Consider the following 21053-nt stretch of genomic DNA (forward strand, 5'->3'; position numbering starts at 1 on the left):
CCTCTTCCAGCTGTCAGAAAACACAGTGTATTGATGTCAAGGAATAGTGTTGTGTTTACACAGCTGTTTCTCTGAAAAATAATGCCATAGCCAGTAATTCTACTCTGAAATGTTTATCTCAGGGCGGAATGCCTTTGTTTTTGCAGTACCCATTTCAACCACTAGCTGTCTGTGTTACATACCGCATAAAACATACATACGCTAGTAATAATATTAATATTAATAATGATTCATAAAATATAAAAAAATTGTCTAAATGTGGAAAAATTGTATTTTCTATTACATTGTATTACTATTTTAGCATTTTTGTGTGTATGCCGATGCACACCTTTTGTATATATTTCTATATATTGTGATCACTGTCTCTTATGTAAAGGCAAAAAAACTTTAGAAACTCAAAAAAGTGTATTATACAGGCAGAAAATATATTTTAGTACATTAGTAGGTTGCTGTATTAAGGTTATATCAGTTTATTAAGCAGAATAAAAAAGGTAACGGTAATGTCAAATTCAGTAAAAAGGTTCTTAAATGGCATAATTGAAACCAATTTTTTAAAAGCCTGAACGTAAAAAAAAGCTTCACAAATGTCAAGCAAAGCAGATCTCTGACATCACACATCCCACTTAATAATCCAGTCCGTTCTAGTTTATTTCCACCAGAGGTGACCATCAAATTTAAGCCAAAAGCCTCATCCAGCGGGGTGCTTTTGAAGGAGTCAGTGAGGGATGGCCTAACATGTCCCTCTTCATCACATATAAACATGCTGATGGTTTTAGCGGCACCCTTCCCTAACAGCTGCTGACCCAGAGAAACTCCTGTTACTCCCTCCTTCACTCAGACACACAACCCATACACACGCCAGAGAGCAGTTCACTGTTTGCTAGGTGATTAGACGGCTTTGTAAAATCAGTGGTATGAAACATTAATGAAAACTAGTGCTTTCAACCCCTCCCTGAGAATAACGTCTTCATTAATTATACACTGAGAGGAAGCAGCTGGTAATTAAAGCAATAAAAAAAAAAACAGTTAAAACATGCTACTGCGCTTTTCAATAAGATTTATAAGCAAGACATTCAATTAGTTGGGTGTGTCATTAAAGACTTTTTAAATTACTCTACATCTGTTGGGATCTTATTCATTGCACATCATTTTTAACATTGTTTGAAATCAGACTGGTATAATCATGAAGTTCAGTAAGGTTTATTACATTCATAATAGTCATCATGTACTAAAAATGTAACTTTAATAAAATTGGTTTAATAATCAAGGATAATGTTCAATTTTATATATATATATATATATATATATATATATATATATATATATATATATATATATATATATATATATATATATATATATATATATATATATATATATATATATATATATATACATACAGTATATATATATATATATATATATATATATATATATATATATATATATATATATACACATTAATGTTAATTATTGTGTTTGTATGTGTGCATATATATATATATATATATATATATATATATATATATACACAGTATATATATAGTTGTTTTTTAAATACACACACATGCATTTATATATTTAAGAACCATACGTTGTTTAGATTTTTTTATATGTATTTATATATAATATACATTTTATGAATATAGATATGTACATGTAAATATTCCAAGAAACAAAACAAATTGCAAGTTGAAAAATAATTTTTTTTTATTTAACAATTCAGTTTTTTCTAAAATATTTTGCAAGAATAGTGAGATAAGAAGTCAAAATTACATTGACCTTTTTTCTATAATGAAGAAACAGAAATTGCCATGGTATATTTATGAATTGACACGAATCTAGAATAGATTAACATGCTTTAAAGATTCTAATACCTAATGCATTAACTAATGAAAACAAATTAAACCCTACTGTAAAAAAAAGTGTATGATTAATAACAGTGTAAAATAATTTACACTAAATAAGTCTCATTTATAAACTGACATTCTATAATACCATTTTAAATATGAATTTATAGCGAGTGTGACCTGAATTATGAAAATGCCAACTATGAGTCCTATCAGCCTGAATAATTGGCAGATGGGAAGCTTCAGGCAAAATAAAAAATGGATAGTTTTGAAAGTGAAATTTAGATAAGTACCTTCCACTGCAAACATTCAATCACTCAGTGTTTCCTTACCCCAACTGAGCTGTATAATTATACCCTCACACACACACATACACACACACACGCATCAGCACAGCGCATTTAATGGCCTCCAGCCATTCCACTTAAAATTCAGTTGCTCGCCCTGCAAAAAACGATCATAGTCATTAATGTTCAGCGGTGATTAATCGCCTCCTGAAGATAAGCCTCTTTATGCAACACTATTTCACCCTGTCAGGATATTCAGATAACCCTTAGATTTACACTTACCTGCACAGACCAGCACACCTCAGCCCTCTGCACTGGGAAAAGCATCCCAGTATCCCAACATTCAAAAGGTTTCTATTGTCGGATCACTAAAGGTTTTTGTTAATCACTGCACTGAGGCCTTTTATGAGTGCATTATGAACATGCGACGTGAATCCCTGCACACACACACGCACACTTCAACCAAGACAAAACCTAATAAAAAATGACTACTAATAATTAGAGCCGCAAATCATGCTGTTTGCATAGAAATTGCCTCTTTGATGGATGAAATTAATCATTGATTGAAGTCATCCCACGGATTCATCTTTTCAAAAGCTCCATGGGGAGATTATTCTGTCTTTTCTCCAAGCACAAACCTAGTTTTCATCCGTTCTGCATCCGCTGGTGGCATAATGCTAATAACCAGCACAATGAAAGACTGTCACATCTGCTCAATAGCCTAGAAGTGCTTCCCGTTCATTTGACAAATGCACAAAATAATACGGCCCTCTGCAAAAAAAAAAGCACACCTGAATGGTCAGCAATAGAGCATGTAAACACACGCTTAAACACATATTTAATTATATTCCTTCTAAAGCGCTAATGCTCTCTATTGAACTTCTCAGCTACGCATGACTGCATGTAAGCATCAGAGAGCATGCTCTTATAAACCATTAGTGGGAATATATCAGTGCAGCACGAACGGACACAAATTGCAATTCTTGTTGCTGTTCGTTTTGTTAAAGCAGAGGGATTGGCAGGCGTCCATATCTTCTAATGCGTTTCAGAAATCAAATGAACTGCTCAGACCGAGGATGCACTTCCCTTGCCATTGTCTCTCACTATCTTGGTCTCCCCCCCACTTCCCCTGAATTTAATCTCGCTCTGTTTCATTGTGATTGGATTGGAAGTCAGCCCATCTCTGGCTTCATGTTCCACTGGAAATTACAGTTTGTTAGATAGAGCATCGCTATCATAACCAGATCGTCTACTAGCTTCTGTTGGTTAACCTCCAAACACTAAACAGCTCTTTCATAACTATTATCTGGTGATTAGACAGAAGATCAAGACAAAAAAAAAACAGAACAGCACTTAAAATCTTCACACCTGCCCAATCAAGTAAAACAGCTAACAAAACAAAAAAAGATAAAGTAGCTTCAGAAACTTTATTTAGGATTAAATGTGTTAATATCAGGATAAGGCCGTGTAGTCTGAGATGATCACGTGGTTAGTTTTACCGCTAAAGTCTATTTATTTCAGACGGTCTCTAGGAGAGGCTCGATCCCATTTTGTTTTAGACAGTTTAGTGCATGAACTGAAGTCAAATGCCTGTCCATCTTAATAATACTGAATGTTTTTTCATCCCAAGACAGACAGACAGAATTGATCTCACACAGACAGCATGGCCACCAAAAAGCACATAAAATGAGATTGAAACTGAAGTGCAATTCCTGACCTATTGGCCTGACTAAAAGCAGACATTCATTCGCTGCTTTAAATCCACTGCAAAGAATTTCAATGCATCCATGCTGTAAGAAATTCAGTGCATCAATCCAAGCTGTAGGTGACAGTCCAGGAGGTGCAGGCTTATAGCCGCAAGATATGCAAATGTTGAATGAAAACTAATTGCTTAATGGTACTGATTGCTACTTGTTGGTCATCATGAAATAAAGAACAAAAAAATTAAACCGTTGTCCTAAATTATTAAATCAGAAATTGTCAGATTAAGCAAATGTGTTGAACAAATACATTTAACAGTTCCAAAAATGTTTGAGTTAATGTTGACGACATTTTGATTTTAAAATAACTAAAATCAAGAATCTAAAGTTACAAATAAAATTTCACAATAAGAAACGTAATGCTTTAAATCCTTAAATAATGAGCTAGCATAAAGCTACATAAAAGACAGAAGGGCAGGGTAGAAAGTGTTGGTGGATTATCAAAGCAAAACGGACTCTCTTTAATGTCTCCCTCAAAGCGCTGGGGCTGATTAATAATGCATCTCTGCTCTCTCTCTGAGTCTGAACCAACTAGCTGACTCACTCAAACCCTGTATCTGCCCAGAAATGAGTCTCAGCAGCAGCAGGGTGCTAAGATTTGTAAGGATTATCATTACGCTGACAGTGAATGTGATCATGTTCCTTTACTTTGGAGGCTTGTTTCCCCTTAAAATGAAGGAAAATCTGGAATATCCCATATCATGCTCTACAGAGCTGCAGCGTAATGAAAATTACACTGCAGATTTCTAAAGGTGAGGGCGCATTTTCCATTGTTCAGCATTTTATTGTGGCTGAAATCCAGTCACTTTAAAAGGAATCCATACAATCATGAATTTCGCACAAGCGTGACAGATTTACTCACGCAGATTTTGCAACGGTGCAAGCTGTACCCACAAACTCTTCACTACAGTACTGACAGCGGGCTTTTTGATCTTTGAAATTTTGCTGTTTCACTAATGCAACCTCACAAATAAGAAAACTAAACAAGGGGCATAAAAACAATATTCTTAGCATTCAGAATGAGGTTATTATGAGTACAGATTAAAAATGAGCACGCTGTAAATAGAAAATACAAAAAAATAATGAATTTTTATGCTTAAGAATATTAATAGGTAGCTTAGCAACAATATATATAAATATAATCTTGTAAAATCTATTTAGAAAAATTGGGAAAAAATAGGAGCTAAATAAAATAAAAGCAATACATAATAATACTACATATTTTAAAATATATATTTTTGCCACATTGGGCAGCTCACCTGCTTTTGTAACAGCGCTATTGTGTAAACAAAATGCATCTGTTCTCAGCGAGTATCAAAGTGAATCCTCCCAGAGCTTTTCTCAAACCATTCTCATCAACCAATTGGCCTTTGAGATTGGCCTCTTACATAAAGAGTTCACGCTGAGAGACGCAGGGAGGATCTCTCAAAGAAAGTGAGTAAAAGGTTTGTTTGTGCTTTAAGAGGATTACAACCGCTTGCTTTCCCAACCGCTTTGTTTTTGGAATCTGAGGTCACGGATCCAAGGTCAGTACACTGCGGACCCATCTGGTCATAGTAAAACAGTGTGCTGTCTCGAGGTGTCAGTGATTCAGAGAGGGTGACTGGACCATTATATAATCCAGCAGAGTCCCAAACGAAGCAAGAGAACAGTGTGCAGCCAAGCTATCTGCCAGATTACAGGTACATAATGAGGAAAAAAGATGGCCTTCAGTAAATAGGACTTAGAGGAGTTAAAAATAGTCGCATGAGATCATCCCAGAGACCTCACCCGTGACCTCTGGCATGGAATGAACAGGAGAAAGAGAGAAAGCAGGGAAGAGGTGATCAGCAGAAGCCAAACTGCTCCCAAGAGAGAGAGAGACAGAGCTTCAATCCACTTTACCTCAGCAAAATCCACCTTCAGGTCAAGCTGTAATCAACCTATTAAAGCCAATGCCTTTCTCCATTCTGATTTAAAATCCTTCGTTAGGGTTTTATAATTGAGACTTAATATTCACATGTCAACATTATTGACTAGATTTTGACACTTTCTGAATAGTAAGTATCAGTGGAGATTGACTATGTCTTATCACCACATCCTGTATTTAGGGTGTTGTGAGTGTCTGCCAGCAAGAAACAATGTGTTTGCTAAAGTGTTGTGAGTGTTTTTAGCATTTCACAATGCAGTTGAAGATGCCCTCTTAGAGGCTGTTTCTATGGCCTGCTATACCGGTCATCATGTCAGAACGGTCAAACATGACCTTTGAACCAGAGGCTGTTGTAGTCTCTCACTGATTGACAAAACTGATTTTATTTGGAGTGACCCCAAATAGATGATGATTTGATGCTTTAAATATTCATGGGGTGTTATGATTATGCTATTTTTTGGCTATATGGGGGTGAACAATGTTTAATAGCACATAGCACTTACTATAGCACTTCTACTTACTGTAGAAAACTGGCAGTCTATTTGTATTTATACAGTCTATTTGTATGTTAATCTGAAAAGAAAGAAGCTTCAAATAAATATTTCAGCGTGTGTGAATAAATTCAACCACCCCTATAAATTTAAGTTTCACTTTCCATAAATCATGACTGAGAGCATCTTTGCGGTGGGGATTTAAACCTTTAACAAGACTCAAGCTGACACAGTGAAAGACTGGATTTTTTTTCAATCATGTAGGGTACAAGTGATTCTAAAACAGCTGGTGTATATACATATATACTCTTGTAAAGCTTCATTGTAAGGTGATTATCTCTTCAGCGTGCAGAGTGAGCAGGACAAACAACAATGCACAATATTAATGAATAAACTATGATTGGGACTGTCATTATATATGAGAACGCTATCATAATAAAATGCTATAATGTTTTAGATTTTAATTGCCATGTTTTTGCATGTTGCACATCTTTTTTGTAAAGCTGTCAGCGTCTGTTTTACATCATATGGAGTAAACCGTGTTTTCAAAAAATCCACTGCTGGTGTCTTTTTCTGCATCTCAGAGAATTTTTTCTAGTTGAAAAAAGTTCAACTTAAAAACAAAACAAAAAAATGTTCTTACATCAAGCGCCCTTTTGACAGTTGACCAATGACCAAGCGAGTAGCAAAATCTGTAGTTTCCATAACAACAAGAAAAAATGGAGTAGCTGGCAATAGATAAACTGATCGTACTATTCTCAGAGATCAAGGAATGTTGTTGTGAATCGACATTATCTTCCCTGTTAACTTCAAAAACCAAAAGAGCCAACTTTTTAGGCTTTCTTGACATTTCTGCAGCACACCACGCTAGGCTACTATTGCAGCGGTTGCTATAGCAACAAAAGATGCTCTCGGCTGCTTTTTTGTAACAGATGCTGCCAGCGTTTTGTATTTTTTTCTAGAAAAGCACTCGTCAACTTTTTCTTGTCAGAGAAGGTGTAAACTGTGAACACGGCCTAATGGTGTCTACTGGTATGTGATGGATTCTACTGGTGGGATGTTAAATCCTATTGGAGAAGTGCCCAGAACTCACTACAAAAAGAAATTTCGCAATGGTATTACTGGAAAAAAGTGAATGGGTTCATAATGGTATTTTAATGGAAACCTTTCAATTTCTGTGATGGTTTTATTGGGCTTCTATTGTTTCGTTTTTTTTAGCAGGGCTGCCCATTTGTATCATCCAGTGTAGACAGACTTTAAATGTCGCAGCACAGCATGGAGTGACACCTGTTGTGTCTGTCCAGCGCACACACGCTATAAATGTTATTATGTGATACTATGTGGTTGCTAGAGTGTTCTGTTTTGTGTTGCTATATGGTGGCCAGGGTGCTCAGAGTGTCACATAGCATATTAAAAAAATCAACAACGATCTTATTATAGTAAAAGTGTAGTAACAGTATAGTAAAAGTATTGTTTATCATTTGAATAAACAACATTTTCACTACAAAGACCATGGTTAAGCTCTATTTAGTGTAGAAAACCAAGGTAAATTTGATTTTAAAATGAAAAACAAAGCCCCCGGATCCGAGAACGTGTCCTATGCGAAAGGCCCCCTAAGCAAGCACCGCTAATGAGAGTATGTTGGGAATTATAAAATGAGGACACAGAGGACACACGGGTCTGCCAAGTGGCTTCTTGGGATGTATTAGTGTGCATCTTTTTGCATCTTTCTCCTGCTCTCTCACAAAGCCGAGAGCAAGCTGCCAGCACCTCACCAGCACGTGTAAGACAGGCAGCAGAAGCTACATGTGTGTTTACGCGTGTGTTGATTAATCACGCCAGCCTCCATCCCCACGGAGAGACTCCAGACAGGACCGAGCCAGTGACAAGTGATGCGGAGATGCCTGCAGTGTTGTTCCCTGTTAATCTCCTCCAGGCAGCCACGGAGGCAGAGAAAACAACTTCGTGTGAACCGTAGAGGAAGGGTGTATTCCACCCCCCACTACCACCCTGCTCACTGGCAAGAAACCAACAAAGGGGGGTATTTTAGCCCCAAGCCTCGCTGTTGGGATGCAGGAAGTAGTCGGGCTAAGAGAGGATTAAAGGGATACTGAGCCGATCCTGATCAGCGGTTATCCCTGTGCTCCGGGAGAAAGTGCACAGACTTAACACGCTCTGATGTATGGGTTCATGAGACTGCTGAGAACAGAGCCTCTGTGTTGTTTTGGGATCAAAAACAGACAAATTTTGTTGTCCTACAAATGAGCTGTGCGGCCAGAGATGTTGTATAGAAGTTTAATGTATTTTTTCTCAAATATTACTATAAAGTTTTTTAGGAAATATGAGCAGAACAAGCAGAAATTTGATGTACAGAATATAAACGATATTATTTATTATAACAATAATAAATAACTAAATAAACCAGTCAGTAAGAAAAGTTGTGAGTAGCTATATCTTTACCAGTTGTCACAGTCACATAAACCTTCAGAAATCATAATTATTAAAATAAATGTTTAAAAACAGTTGTTGCTAAATATTTTTAGGGAAATAGTGATCTTTTTCATGATTCTTCAAAAGAAGTTCAAAAGAACAGCAATTATTTAAAAAATAAATCTTTTTGTAACATTATAAATGTGTTAAAGATCACTTTCTTCAATTCAGTGCATCTGAGCTGAATAAAATGAATGAGCTATATTGTATTTTTTATTGTTATATTGTTATTTTTATTGAGTATTTTACTCAGTTCGCTGACATTTACTGTACAGCATAAAAAGAGTTAGAATATAGTGTATAAGTGATATGGACTGCTTTCATTTTATTTTTTGTCATTTTTTGAAGCTTAAAGTTTCTTGGTCACTCACTTTCAAGAGCAGCAGGAGCATTCTTCAAAATGTCTCTATTTACGTCCCACCAAAAATGTTTTAAACAAATTAAAATAATAATAAAAGGTTTGGAAAGAAACAAGGACAAGTAAATAATTATACTACAAAAATAAAGCCAGAAATGTGGTAAATGATCTATTTAATAATTTAGGTAAAATAATAAACTAATGTTGCGTGTTTTAGCATGTCTGGAGAGCCTTGCTGATAATGACACCTTTCCGGACAACAAAACACACTCACAGATGATATAAAGAATGAAGCTACACATCATGTCATGCTCCCCACCCCACCCACATGCTTCTTGAAATCCATTTTGACACACTAATCGATGAAGAAAGCCCACTCGCTCAGTCACAGGTGACCTTACAGCGAGGAACAGCACACACAACTCTCCAAACAACAAAACACTTATCTGTCTCCATGTTTAATCAGCCAGGGCCTCTGTTCACGGGACCCACCCAGTGACAGACCCTTTCAGTCACCATAGAGATGAGAAGACAAAACCGACCTGGGAAAGGCACGCTGGAATAGAGCAGAAACTGCGGGCTGTGCTGACTCATGCTCTCCTGAGAAATGGCACAAACGGCGGGGAGCTCTGGTGGCAAACGAGGCAGGGAAGAAGGAGACTGAGGATTTCGAAGGAGTCGCAGAGGGTCTGAGTCACAGAGCAGGAGAAAAGTAGGGCAGCATTAACTCACGGCTGGCTCCGCTTTCCCGCTTCTGACACAATGCTCTTTTCAGCGTGTGTGAAAGCCAGGGCTTTCTTCTCCTTCAGAACCCAGGGCATTGTGCACACATATAACAAACAGCCCAGAACAGTGGGTGGGTGGGTGTTTTAAATAAACTGAAGTGTTGTTCTTTGGGTGGGTTTGCGGATGCTGTGCGCTAATGACACTGGATGTTACATGCGGAAAATCATATGTCAAGCCCCGGCGCAGCACAACTGAGCTGATGGAAAAGAGAAAGTGTGTCAGTGTTCCTATTGTTAACTAAATCTAATGCTAAAATGAACCACTTTTTTCAATATTTTTCCTTAACTTAAACAAAATAATCCAAATGAAAAAACAATAATAAATAAAAAAACTTTTTCTTAAAAATGAAAAAAAAATAAATAAAACATTATAAAAAATAAATAATAATAATAATAAATAAAAATAAATAATAATTAAAAAAAAAAAAATATATATATATATATATATATATATATATATATATATATATATATATATATATATATATATATATTAGAAATGTTTCTTTCTAAATACAAGAGGAAGTACTAAAACTAAACTAAAATAATGCTAAATGGAAATATTAAAAACATTTATAAAAATTACAAGCACGTAAAAATACTAAAACTTCAATTAAAATAAAAATCGTAAAAAAATGTACAGTAGCAACTGTTAACTGAAATGAAGTGAGAAATTAAATAAAACATACATTTTAAAACCTACATTTTTGAAAATAGGATTATTCCTGAATTAAACTTAAATTTAAAACCTAAACTAAAAATGAAATAAATAGGAATATTAAGAAACAGAACAAGTAAAAATCACAAGCATATAAATGACTATATTTAAAATAAAAGCTCATTCAAATTCATAAATACTAATAGTTTAGAGAAACACTAAAATAGCACTGAAATATGTTTATTCACCAGATACGCTTCTGCTTCACAGCATAATCTGCTCTGAACAAAAGTAAGCGGGAAAAGGCTTGCTATGGCTCTCACATCTGATTTCCCAGCGGTGCGCTTACAGTTCAAAAATGTCCATTGGATAATGGACACTCAAACAGTAAAAAAATACTGAAAAATTCAAGTATGAAATCTAAATAAGCCTTTTGGTTAGACTTATTCTGGTCCACAAAACACACAGTATATGAAAGACACGCACCATGTTTTTGCCATGGCAAAGCATTAGCATATTTTGAAGCAAAATTTGAATAATCCTGTCTGCTTGACACCCCCACAAAGGCCTCTTTGTTTTGGAAGCCCTTGAGAGTGAACGAGCGAGTGGAATATTCCAAAAACCTCCTTAATGTACAAAAATAGCACAATACTATGCCTTCAGCGGAACATGCTTCAGATATGTCGCTGACACCTTGAACCCTGCACTGCTTATGGCTAAAAAGCAAAACATCTTTTGGTAAGTTACAGTGAAGTTTCGTGAGTGTAAGTCTGTAGGTCTGGAAATCATGGAAGCAAGCTCCTGCCTCAAAAGAGAAAAATTAAAAAGGTAATTATAAAATAAACTTAAAAAACTTACAAATAATCACATTTTTTGGTGTGGTAAGAAATCACCATTTACAAGTAACAATTCTAGACATTTTTATTTGCAAATGAGATATAAAAACTGATATATAAAATCATAATTAAGAAATAAAGTAAATTGTAAAGCAATTGTAAAACCAACTTTATTTTTTTTTTAATCTGAAAACAAAATCGACTGCCATAGGAAATTATTTATTTTTGGTTTCACAAGCTTTTAAAGTATTATAAATATTTTAAAATACTTACTGTTTTTAGCTTTCTATTTATCAAATAATCCTGAAAAAATGTATTGCATATTCCACAAAATATTAGGCAGCCCAAGCGTTTTTATCATTGATAATAATCCAAAATGTTCCCGAATCCAGATGTTAAAATGATCTCTAAAGGATACTGAAGATGCTGAAAAAAAAATCAACTTTGCCACGGAAATGGATTGCATTTTAAAATATAAAAATAAAAAATTTTAGCAATACTTTACAATATTACTGTTTCTACTGTATATTTGATCAAAAAAATGCAGCGAAGGCATATACATGTTAAAAACCGCTTTCTGACCCCAAACTTTTGAATGGTTTTTAGAAAAAAAACACGCCGGAGAGTGAGTGAGAAAGAGAGAGAGTAGCCCTTCTTAGATATAGAAGGCCTGCGCAGATGATGGTTTCAGAATTGTTATCAGTAACGTAATGGGAGAGAGTGCCAGATAAAGAGCCAGTGCAAGTCATCTGGGGTCTGTCACATAACAGACAAACAACGGCTGTGTCAATATCAGCCATTTAGAGGAAGACTAGCTTTATCCCTCAGTCTGCATTTTTTTATGAGAGCGGAGCTCAATAAATAACAGCACAAGAGCCGTAATACTAAAGGAAATCGATGTCTAGCTTTGAACGAATCGACAGCCCTGGAAGAGTTATTTTCTGTATATCAATATTTACCTCCAAATTCAAATGACAGCCTTGTAAGGTCAATGAGTAAACACCGAATAAACGATGTCTTCCAACTGACTTGCCTTAGAATTGCCGCTAAGGTCGTGGAGAGGTCAAGTGTAGAGACGAGTGGAAGCTTTTGTTCATGACATGCATTCTCGCTCACTTTCGTTTTTCTCGTCTGGTTCGGTCGGTAACGTGAGCAGGTCTTTAATCCTAATCCTGTTGCACATGCATCCATCGGTGGCTCAAAGGACAGCCAATAAGAAGTGAGAGCCGAGTGCCAAGAACGCTTCTCTGGCAGCGGCGGCTGAATGAGACAACAGCAGTCAGAAAGACTGAGACGTCTGGTAGACGTTTAGATGCCAGAAAACCAGATATCCTGTTACTCCCTTTGCCAGAACTCACCGCCAATGTTTAATTTGAGTAAGGACATCAGGTTATTTTCTCTCCAGAATCCATCAGGAAATAACCAAGATGATGGTCACGTTTTGGCTGAATGAAAACAATTATGTAAAGGTCGGTCTTAAAGGATTAGATCACTTCGCTCATCCTCGTGTCCTTCCAAACCTGGAGAACAGAAGAAGATATTTTGAATGTTTCAACCGTTTTTTATCAATACAACGAAAGTCAAAGGGGGCCAAACGACACTAAAACCAAATGACTTTCATTGTATGGACGTTTTTCAAAATATCTTTATATCGTCTTTTATATTTTTTGTCCTAATCCGAGATTATTTTTCAGAATCCTTGAGGAAATAACTAAGATGATGCTAATGTTTTGGCTGAATGAAAAGGTTGATCTTAAAAATGTTTCTCTTTCGTCAAGCACAAAATAAGTTATTTTGAATGTTTTAGCAGTTTTTGTCAATACGACCCCAAAGGAAGCCAAAACAATGAATCCTACTGACTTTCAAGGTACACATGGATAGGGAGACATCTTTTATATTGTGTTTAATGGTTTAAAATATCATGACGAATAAATATAGATTTTTTTTTTTTTTTGTGAGCTAACCCTTTAAAGGAACACACAACCTTTTTTCAAAATAGTTTCAACTCTTACAGGTAAAAAATTGAGGTTTACCGTTTTTTAATCCTTTTTTAATTTTTTAAATTTAGCACTTTTTCAAATTGATCAGAAATTGAAATGATCTATGCTATGCTAAAAGTGCTAAAAGTCAACTTTTTTGGAGTTGGACAATGAGTGGTTTGTTCCTTTAAGATTGACTTTAAATGACAGTTTTCATTTACCCAAAATGTGACCATCATCATTTTTGGTAATTTCCTGAAGTATTATGGAGGCAAAATAAACTCATGCCTTCACAATATAAATTTTTGGCTGAACTATCCCTTTAAGAGACTGACCTTTCCTTTAGAAAACCATATGCAGATGAGCCTGAGATTGGCAGCACTTTAAATAAAGGTGAAATGCATCTAAAATCAGCCTAGGAAATGGATTTTCGGGCCGAGTATCCCTACAAAAGTGAGGTTTGCCGATCAGTAACTCGTGAAGCGTTTAAGAAGAGATGACTTCAGATCCAAAGCTTCAGCTGAGCACTGTACTGCCAGATGACCTCACCGCAGCGCTCTCCAGAACACCCTCATTCAATTACCCACAGTCCTACGCTGACGCCTGACAAGCCAGAATACAGGCCAGCCGTCACAGCAGCTCAGCTGAACAGAGTGGATGCACAAAAGCAGAGAGACTGTCTTTTTCATTTAAGAACTTGTAAAACAAGATGTTTAGAAGTGTAACTGAGGCGTGAGGCCTTCTATATAGAAAACGTCTGATAGTCTGCATGACCGCCAAGATGATGAAAGAGAAGATTACACCACAACCGTACAATCATATCATAACTTCGGTGTAAACACAAGTCAGTAACCTCTGGTGATCTCATTAGCCACCCAAGTGCTCACATGGCAGATATGCAGCTACGCCGCATGACCCCAGAAACAAATATCACTCTAATGTTGGATTTTCAAAATGAACTTTAAAGGAGATTATGAAGTGAACGCTCTAGGCATGCAAAATTCTGGTCAATACTGATAAGCTGATTATTTTCATGTTATGGCTGATAACCGATACATGGTCTATATTAAAAAAGAAAGTAAATAAATAAACAAAATACTAAAAACTGAAACCAATCATTTTAATGGCTTTAAATGCATTTTTAGGTAAATTCAGTCATCACAACATTACAAATTATTTTATTATAAATATTACGTTATTATAATAAAATTACTATTTAACAACAATCGTACATATATATATATACTTATATACGTATATATATATATATATATATATAAATATATATATATATATATATATATATATATATATATATATATATATATATATGTTCAAATTAAATGTTATATTTAGTTATGCATGCATCTTTTAAATCACTAATAATTTAAACCATTTTATAATGAATAATAATTTAATGTTTTATGTTACGATTGCTGTTAAATAGTAATTTTATAATAATAACATAATATTTATAATAAATTTTTAATCTCTCAAAATATATATGACACCAAAATACTGTCTAGAAAAAAACTGAATTATAAGAGAGAATGTTGACTTACAGTAAAAGGAGACTTACTTTTTCCTCATAAGACAGATCAATGATTATTGAAGTATGTTCTACAAGAAAACATTCCTTCAGTCTTACAAAATTTCATATTTATTTTAATGTGTTACTTGGCCGTTCTGTGTAAATAACTGTAAAATGTACTTCGATTCTTTACATTTTTTCAATATAGATCACCAATAAAGGCTGTAATAAACTACAGTTGAATAAAAGGTTTAACGCAGCGCAGCATCACATCACACACAAGAGCAGGGAGAACTTCACACGGCTTTTTCTAGCGCTGTGATGCCACACGAGGTTTCTTCATGCAAGAGATTAATGGTGTTTGACAGAACAGTGACACGCACTCCTATTCATCCTGGAAGAAGGAAATCCCTTACTAACCACCCCGAACTCCTCTCTTCTTTTCCTCTTTCATCATCAGTCCTCACCCAAAAGCCTCGAAGCAGCGGCCAGCGTGCACACACATGACTACAGATCGCAATCTGGATGGCAGAACAACAAAACACCCCTACAAATCAAAAACAACATCCTCGTTCCCCAGCCCGTCAGAAAGCGTTTCGTTTTCGGTGGAGAGCGGTCTGACGTAACAAAGGCGCAAGAGACTTTTTCCTCCGCATTGTTTCGGACACGTCTGCCTGAAAACAACATCAAACATCTTCAATCTCGGGAATGACAAAAACGCTTCGCCTGAACACTGCGAGAACCTGAAAAACATGACACCTGGGAGACGCCTCTCTAGAAAAACACCTGCTTCGGTGAGCATCTTAGTGTCAACTACTGCCAAATCCTTTCAACGGGATCCGTCACAGACAGGAATAGCAAACTTTCTCAAAGTTGAGGGACTGAAGAAGGTCACGAAGGTTAAGCGCGTCGACTGAGGTATAACTGTCCAGCTGAGGCAACATGTTTACCCGAACATGTGCATCATAAAGCGGACAAGTTCTCAAGCTAAAGACAGAAAACGTGATTGGTTTACCGTTGCAGAACTGCAGCAGTGAGGATGTGTCGTAGAGACTGCTGTAGCTGGAGAAGCCGTCCTCCATTCTCTTCCTCCCTTCTTCTCTTTCTCCGATAACTCCCTGTTACTTTCGCTGGCTGGCCACTGCAGCTCTCTGTCCATTCAACATCCAGTCTTCTTCTAGGGTCAGCCCGCCGGTGTCAGTCACCATGACAACCCATTCACGCGCGCTCTCCTTGAACGGGACTCCAAAACAAGAGAGCGAAAATATTTTCCGAAGTTGTGAAATGCTTGTCTTCTCGAGCCCTTTTTCTTCCCTGGTCCTGCGTGAGATCTCCAGAAGATGAACGAGCCGGTCCGGGGCTTGAGCTCTCAGAGGAGTGTGTGCGAGTGCGGGGAGTGTGTGAGTGTTTGTGTAACGTCGAGGACACTCGTCTGTGAGTCCCGGTCTGACAGCGGGGAACGGGCCAATCGGAGCGCAGGAGGCGGGGCTTCTCTCAAAACATAACCCCTCCCCCTCCAGCTGACTGAGACTCAACTCTGACGCTATAGGAAAGAGTGCTGGAGAAATTAAGCAAGAAAAGATGACTTTGCTGCATTAGAGGTGCCCTAAAATAGAAACAAGTTGATATTTAGATTTGGCAAAGGGCTGCTATCGATTAAGGGTGTTTTGTGTGTTTTTACACGCCGATTCAGAATGTATTTGTACTTAAACTACACACTGGAGTAAAGAGGATTATGATTGTTTGTGGCTGAGGCTAAGCTTCCATAGTCTAAGCTTCAATGAAATCATGGAAGCAGGAAAGGCGCTGTATGGTGAAACACGTTCAAAAATAAACAATCACCAAAACAAACACATCTACACTATCATTAAAAAATTTGGGCTCAGTAAGATTTTTAAAAATGCTTTTCAAATAATCTCTTATACTAAACATGTCTGCATTTATTTGATTAATAACACAGTAAATGTAGGAGTAATGTGAAAAGTTATACAGTTTAAAATTTATGTTATTTAAATTAATAGATATTTGAAAAAGTTATTTAGTGTTGGCAAGATATTACTTCTTCTTCAGTGTTACATAATTATTTCGAAATCATTTTAATGTACTAATTATTTCTCTTATTATTATCAATGTTGAAAAAAGATGCTGCGCTGCTTTTTGTAAACCCTGCATTTTTTCAGGATTCTTGGATAAATAGAAAGAGCACAAATTATTAGAATTTTTTAAAATCAATTTATAACATTCTAAATTAAAGTATTAATTGCAAAAAAAAAAAAATTTGAATGTTATAAATTGATTTAAAAAAAATCGAATAATTTGTGCTCTTTCTATTTATCCAAGAATATATATATGATTAAACAGGTGAACTATTTTTTTTTCTAATCAACTCATTTAAATAATAACCTATTTAAACAAATTCACTAAAATAAATCAGATTTGCAAACGCTTCTTATGAAGTAGGTATTGTGGTAACACTTCATTTTAAGGTGTCCTTGTTACACGTTACATGTACTTACTATTATAATAACAATATATTATGCATAACTACATGCAAGTAGTTAATCAATATCACTCAGTACTTATTATGTTACTATGTACAATTAAACTGTAACAAGAAAGGGCACATTAAAATAAAGCGTAACCGATATGTTTGATTATTTTCCCAGTTCACTCAGCTGTAAATGCAAGGCAACAAACATACTCTTGACATACTCTTGCATACTGTCATGCTACACCACAATAATAAAAAAAATAGCTATACTGCTAGTCTGTTTTAAAAAGCTGCTGCCATACCATCTGAAACTTCTTGTAAGTTACCCCAACACTGCAGATCATAAAGAAATAAAGCAGTGCTTTCCACAAGAGGAGGAAGGTTTTTGGGGACTTTTCCACATATGAGACACAATACATGACCTCACTTTCCACTCTTTATTCCATAATACAAACAAGCTTTTAGAGTAAAAATCAGAGCTAAACACCGACTATTCAACCCTTATCTGCCTTCAGACAGACAAAGCAGTCTGGACGACCATCAAAGAGAAACCAAGGTTGGCAGAAAGAGAATGAGAGTGTGTCTCAGTTTTGACTGTGGGTCGTCAGGGGAAAACCTCTTTAAATTATTCAAGAGTCACGCGCATACGGTAGAATATGCATAAGAATGACGGCGTGGCCTATATTTACACATCTTCAAACAGACAAAACAAAAAAAAAAAGCATATAAAAGCTGCAAGAGCCTCTTTAAAGATTATTCCTCTGACCCCATCCCCCTACCTCAAATGATGGCAAGTGGAAGAGAGCTGTGTTAAATTGGATTTCTGGGGTTTCTGTGTCCAATTTGGCCATGGCTTTACCTCAGAAGCCAAAAAAAATTAAATGATCCGAGGGGTGGATGATGAGACATTTTCATGTCTCACTGGTGTGTCTCTTTCTCTCTCTTGTCCCGAGGCCAGCAGTGCTGCTTGAATCTGGCATCAGAGAACCTATAGTGTTTATTCTTAGGCCCCATAACAGTGCTGACACGGACACTTCTGTCTGTCCTGCTAAAGATCAAATCAAGGATTAGCCCCAGAAGGCAGCCATCCAGTTTTTACATGATGTCTCTTCCTCCGAAATTATTAAAAAGGACCTTTGATCATGTAGACTAATTGTTATCATATTCCGTTTGCATTTTTAATGCCATTGCACTAGTTACATATATGCGTTACTGTATAATACTTTATATTTTATAATGCAATTAAATACGATCAATATTTAGCATATACAGTTTAATTGTTTTAATTTTTAGTGCTTTTAGTGTTTAACAATATATAGTGGTCAAAAATGTTTTGTCTTGTCCTGAATCATGATGGTAAGCCTACAATAGTGATTTACATTTATTAGCTGTCTGGTCGGGTCTAGCTGCCTCACCTTCATGTGTTTAAGTCATTATACACATTTATAAAATAAAATAAAAAAATAGTTTTGTTAATGTTTTAGATTAATTGTTTTGTACTTGAATAAAAACTCTATGTTACTGTAAAATTTTGTAAATAAAATACAAAAACAAAAACAGAAAAAATATATATATATATATATATATATATATATATATATATATATATATATATATATATATATATATACATGTGTGTGTACACATTTAAAACTAACTGTGAAATACAGAAAAAAACTGTGGCATTCTATCATATTGCTAATAAACTGCACAAGCATTTTTTGATGATGTTTCGGCATCGATTGCCTGCATGTTAATGGAGGAAAATATAGTCCAGTGGTGGAGCCGTGAGATTAGAGAGTGCACAGACCCCTGGAGAGAGAGACACCAGCTGGGGGAAGGGAGAGCGGCTGGGAGAAGCACTTCATCATCTGTGTGTAAGTCTGGGGATCCCTCGGGTGGCAGCCCAACAGAGCTACACCCTCCTATTGTTCTCCAATTACACTGGCTGCACCTTTCTCGTACAAACACATATGCACACGCTTAAACACAAAATGATACACGTGTCACAAAAGATTAGTTATATTCGGCACCTGACAAAGTTCCAGTTTTTTTTTTGTTTGTTTAAGGAAAATTACATGGTATAATCCAAAGACTACATTAACATTCCTGCACGTCCACATACGCTTACATTCGCAGTACTTTATAACTAAGGAAAAACTACACTACAGTGAGTCAAGATTATCCACAAACAAAGAAAAGTAGCAATCTCTCCACTGCTCCTATCCACTGTTTCCATAAAATATATATTTTTTGTTTTATTCATTTCTATTTAGTTTTAATTTAATTTTTATGTTGAAAATCAAGGCAATAATTTGTCAAGCAACCCACAAATGCAAAACTGCTTGGCCTTGCAGATCTACAGGAACCTTTTATGCCATTTAGTTCAAATTAGCTATTGTTAAATTATATTACAATAATAGTACACGACAATCTGCCTAATGTACATGAAAAATGCCATTAATGTTTGCAATCAGTTGACATTTTTGCCCTCGGTACAACTACAAGTGCATTAATGGCAAGTCATAAGCAAAGTCAAGAGGTTGTGTTGATAATCTCAGGGTAATAGACCATGCCAGTGCCTGAGGTTTAGACTAAAATAGCATCTGCAGATTTCTCTGCTCCAACGCCTATTAGTGAATTAACATTCACATGAAGCGTAGACTCAACTAGCTCATTAAAAGATCTTACATGTGCAAGCTTCTTATTATATAACAACTTATTATCATACATATTGTGAAAAAATTAGTTGGCTTGACTGGCAGTGAAACGGCCCTCAGCTTTGAAGTCATAGGAATGAACTGCATTTTAAAAAAAGTATTAAAATAAACATTAATTGTAATATCATTTCACAAAATTACAGTTTTACTGTTTTTAATTCATTAAATTCAGCCTAAGTAAAGACAAGAGACTTCTTTGTATCCTAAACCAAGCAAACCGTTACACACGCACACATATATTTACACACATATAAAGAGTTTCTTTATTGTGCATTTCAATTAATATAATATATATATATATATATATATATATATATATATATATATATATATATATATAGAAATGACAGAAACAAGAATCGCATGCTTTATATATATATGCATGCGATTCTTGTTTCTGTCATTTCTCCCACACATTAATAATCCTTAATACGACTTCTGTCATGCATTCATCCTTTCTTTTTGTCCTACAGTTATCTGCTCCAGAACAGGGATCATCTGCTTTGAGATTGAAATAGCACTAATGATCCTCTGGGTTCTGAAAACACTTCAGATCCAGAATTCACTGAGAATCCAGTCTTCAAATGACAGACTGCTGCAGACAGACAGTGTTTGCTCTAAATCTAATCAGTTCACATGATGAGTCAAACGATGCTGGTCAGGCCGCGGTGACATCATTCAAATGACATCATACACAACTGTTGTTAATTTGTCCAATGAAAGCGTAGCAGATCAGTGGAAAACTTCCCAAGTGGCATTACAAGCAAGGCTGCAATACCGCGTCTTATTTCACGACTTTTTGAAAATTATACACATTTAATTTAGCATAATTAGAGGCACAAAAATCCACATATTCGCAACAAACCAACGCGAGGGCGGGCGACTAACATTCAATCGTGCAATCTGCA

At 35.7% G+C, this 21053-nt stretch overlaps 1 protein-coding gene across 12 annotated transcripts in view; it reads right to left on the reverse strand.

Annotated features, from left to right (window-relative positions):
- The window catches only part of eml1 (EMAP like 1), a 47928-nt gene that overhangs the window by 22551 nt on the left and 4324 nt on the right, over positions 1–21053 (reverse strand). Inside the window, exon 1 of one of the 12 annotated variants that reach the window (XM_043263666.1) lies at positions 15950–16647. The exons of 9 other annotated variants lie outside the window; for them this stretch is intronic. In XM_043263666.1, the coding sequence (XP_043119601.1) occupies positions 15950–16016 (67 nt within the window). In that variant the 5' untranslated portion in view covers positions 16017–16647. Of the gene's footprint in view, positions 1–9687; positions 9880–15949; positions 16648–21053 lie in introns of those variants that run through there. 2 more of the 12 variants (XM_043263670.1, XM_043263667.1) reach the window with 2 other exon arrangements.

Source organism: Puntigrus tetrazona, chromosome 17 (genome assembly GCF_018831695.1).
Source record: "Puntigrus tetrazona isolate hp1 chromosome 17, ASM1883169v1, whole genome shotgun sequence".
Taxonomy (NCBI): Eukaryota; Metazoa; Chordata; class Actinopteri; order Cypriniformes; family Cyprinidae; genus Puntigrus; species Puntigrus tetrazona.